The sequence below is a fragment of the Quercus suber genome, unplaced genomic scaffold, assembly GCF_002906115.3.
Source record: "Quercus suber isolate HL8 unplaced genomic scaffold, Cork oak 2.0 scaffold_445, whole genome shotgun sequence".
NCBI classification, from domain to species: Eukaryota; Viridiplantae; Streptophyta; class Magnoliopsida; order Fagales; family Fagaceae; genus Quercus; species Quercus suber.
This window is the reverse complement of record NW_027069896.1, coordinates 96443-99063: the sequence shown is the minus strand read 5'-3', so window position 1 is coordinate 99063 and position 2621 is coordinate 96443. Positions and strand designations below refer to the sequence as shown.

The following is a 2621-nucleotide window of genomic DNA, read 5'->3' as shown; positions in this document are numbered from 1 at the left end:
ACCCATGACATGCACAGTGAAGGAATGAGACCATCATCTCTTCTCTTTTGCACGCACTGTCTCACTAGTCACCATTAACCCCAATATTGTAGTTCTCACAATATACAAGCCATTCTTATGCAAATATTTATTAATTCTTCTTAAATTCAATTATGTACATATTAAAATAATTTTTAATACATTACAACATGAAAAAGGAAACCAAATAACTAGAAAGCAAATAGTTTATTAATCATAGTGATTTGAAAGATGATGATGGCAGGAGTACAATTGATGAAGAAGATGAAGCAATTTCTGAATAAGATTTTGTTGATGTAGAGCAAGCATATGAAGGATCAATTTCTTTGCTTCTAACATTATGAAGTTCTTCATAATTTTCTTGACCATTAGTATCTTTTTTTTGGATTCCTTGTAATTCCATTGCGACCTCCCCCATTGTAGGACGTTCTTTCCCATTCAAGTGCAAACATTTTTCTGCAAGATTAGCAACTATGATGACGTCCTCTTTATCACCTTCTTTCCTTACACAGTCATCAAGAATATCAAAGAGACGGTTTTCTTTCATTGAAAGAATGAAATATGTGGATAGACTTCTACCTTCTTCCGACCTTGTTGAAGAAACAGGTTTTTCTCCGGTTAAGAGCTCAACAAGGACTACTCCAAAACTATACACATCACTCTTTTCTGTAAATTGACCTGTTTGGAAATATTCTGGGTCCAAGTATCCAAAAGTTCCATGAACTAGGGTGGTTACATGAGTTTGGTCAATCTTCACCATTTTTGATGTCCCAAAATCCGCTATTTTGGCTCTGTACTTTTCATCTAAAAGTATGTTTGTGGACTTTATGTCTCGATGATAAATTGGTAAAGAAGCTGCCGAGTGTAGGTAGGAAAGAGCTCCTGCAATTTCTATGGCAATCTTTAAGCGCATAGCCCATGTTAATGGAACCCCTTCATTTTCTTCATGGATATATTGGAAAAGTGTTCCATTTGGGATGAATTCGTATATCAACAAAGGAATTTCTGTCTCCAAACAACACCCAAGTAGCTTAACCACATGTCTATGGTTGATTTGTGAAAGAATGACAATCTCATTTATGAAGTGTTCGAGATTGGCTTTATCCACAATGTTGCACTTTTTTATTGCAATAATTTGTCCATCACCCAACATTCCTTTGTAAACAGTACCTTGTCCACCCTTTCCAATTATTCTATCTTTACTAAAATGGTCTGTTGCCTTTTCTAACTCCTTGGAATTGAACAATTTTGTATTTTGAACATTATTTTTAGTCGAAGATAATTGTTGTTGTAACAATAAACCGCCATTCTTTCTGAAGAACTTTTTCTTGAGCTTGATTTTGTTTTTCTTCTTAATCAGTTTGTATAAAACCCATGTAGTTGGTAGAAATAATACTCCAAGGCTTGAACCAAAACCTACAAAATTCAAAAGAATTAAAATATCTGTGTTTTTTAGTATATAAATATGAATGTGCAAAATAGATTTTGATAAAAACCTCCCTACTTTTTTCTGGAAGCTGTCAAATCTTCCAAATTATGTTCCCACACTACCCAGAAGTCTAAATAAGTGAACTCCTAATTAATTTCTAGATCAAAGGAAAATAGATGATTTTTACTTGAATTTCAGGCGATTTATAATATATTTTTTTCTTTGATGTTTTATAAATCTAAAGCAATTTGATTTTACTTTACCACATAATATGAACGTAAGGTTTTGAGATCTCACAATTTCATTTGCCGTTATATATATATATATATATGTATGTATGTATGTATGTATGTATCAATTGAATTTAAATTTTAATTATATTTACCGCCGTCCATTATTGGTGCGGTGGTCACTTCACAAGTATAAGTGCATGTGAGATGTGGGGGATAAAAGTTAAGGTTCAAGTCTCTAGAAAAGAGTTTCACACACGTCTACACTTAGATTAGACTAAAGTAGAAATTATATATATATATATATATATATATGTATGTATGTATGTATGTATCAATTGAATTTAAATTTTAATTATATTTACCGCCGTCCATTATTGGTGCGGTGGTCACTTCACAAGTATAAGTGCATGTGAGATGTGGGGGATAAAAGTTAAGGTTCAAGTCTCTAGAAAAGAGTTTCACACACGTCTACACTTAGATTAGACTAAAGTAGAAATTATATATATATATATATATATATATGTATGTATGTATGTATGTATGTATCAATTGAATTTAAATTTTAATTATATTTACCGCCGTCCATTATTGGTGCGGTGGTCACTTCACAAGTATAAGTGCATGTGAGATGTGGGGGATAAAAGTTAAGGTTCAAGTCTCTAGAAAAGAGTTTCACACACGTCTACACTTAGATTAGACTAAAGTAGAAATTATATATATATATATATATATATATGTATGTATGTATGTATGTATCAATTGAATTTAAATTCTAATTATATTTACCGCCGCACATTATTGGTGTGGTGGTCACTCCACAAGTATAAGTGCTTGTGGGATGTGGGGGATAAAGGTTAGGGTTCAAAACTCTAGAAAAGAGTTTCACACACATCTACACTTAGATTAGACTAAAGTAGAAATTCTATCTTGTATAATATAAA

At 32.1% G+C, this 2621-nt stretch overlaps 1 protein-coding gene across 1 annotated transcript; it reads right to left on the bottom strand.

Annotated features, from left to right (window-relative positions):
• Positions 1–232: 232 nt before the first annotated feature.
• Positions 233–1842, bottom strand: LOC112035149 (wall-associated receptor kinase-like 9). The gene is made up of 2 exons (XM_065762168.1): positions 1833–1842; positions 233–1434 (listed from the first exon to the last, which is right to left on the bottom strand). Exons 1-2 carry the CDS (start codon positions 1840–1842, stop codon positions 233–235), a joined length of 1212 nt encoding a protein of 403 aa, XP_065618240.1.
• Between the last annotated feature and the right edge of the window lie 779 nt (positions 1843–2621).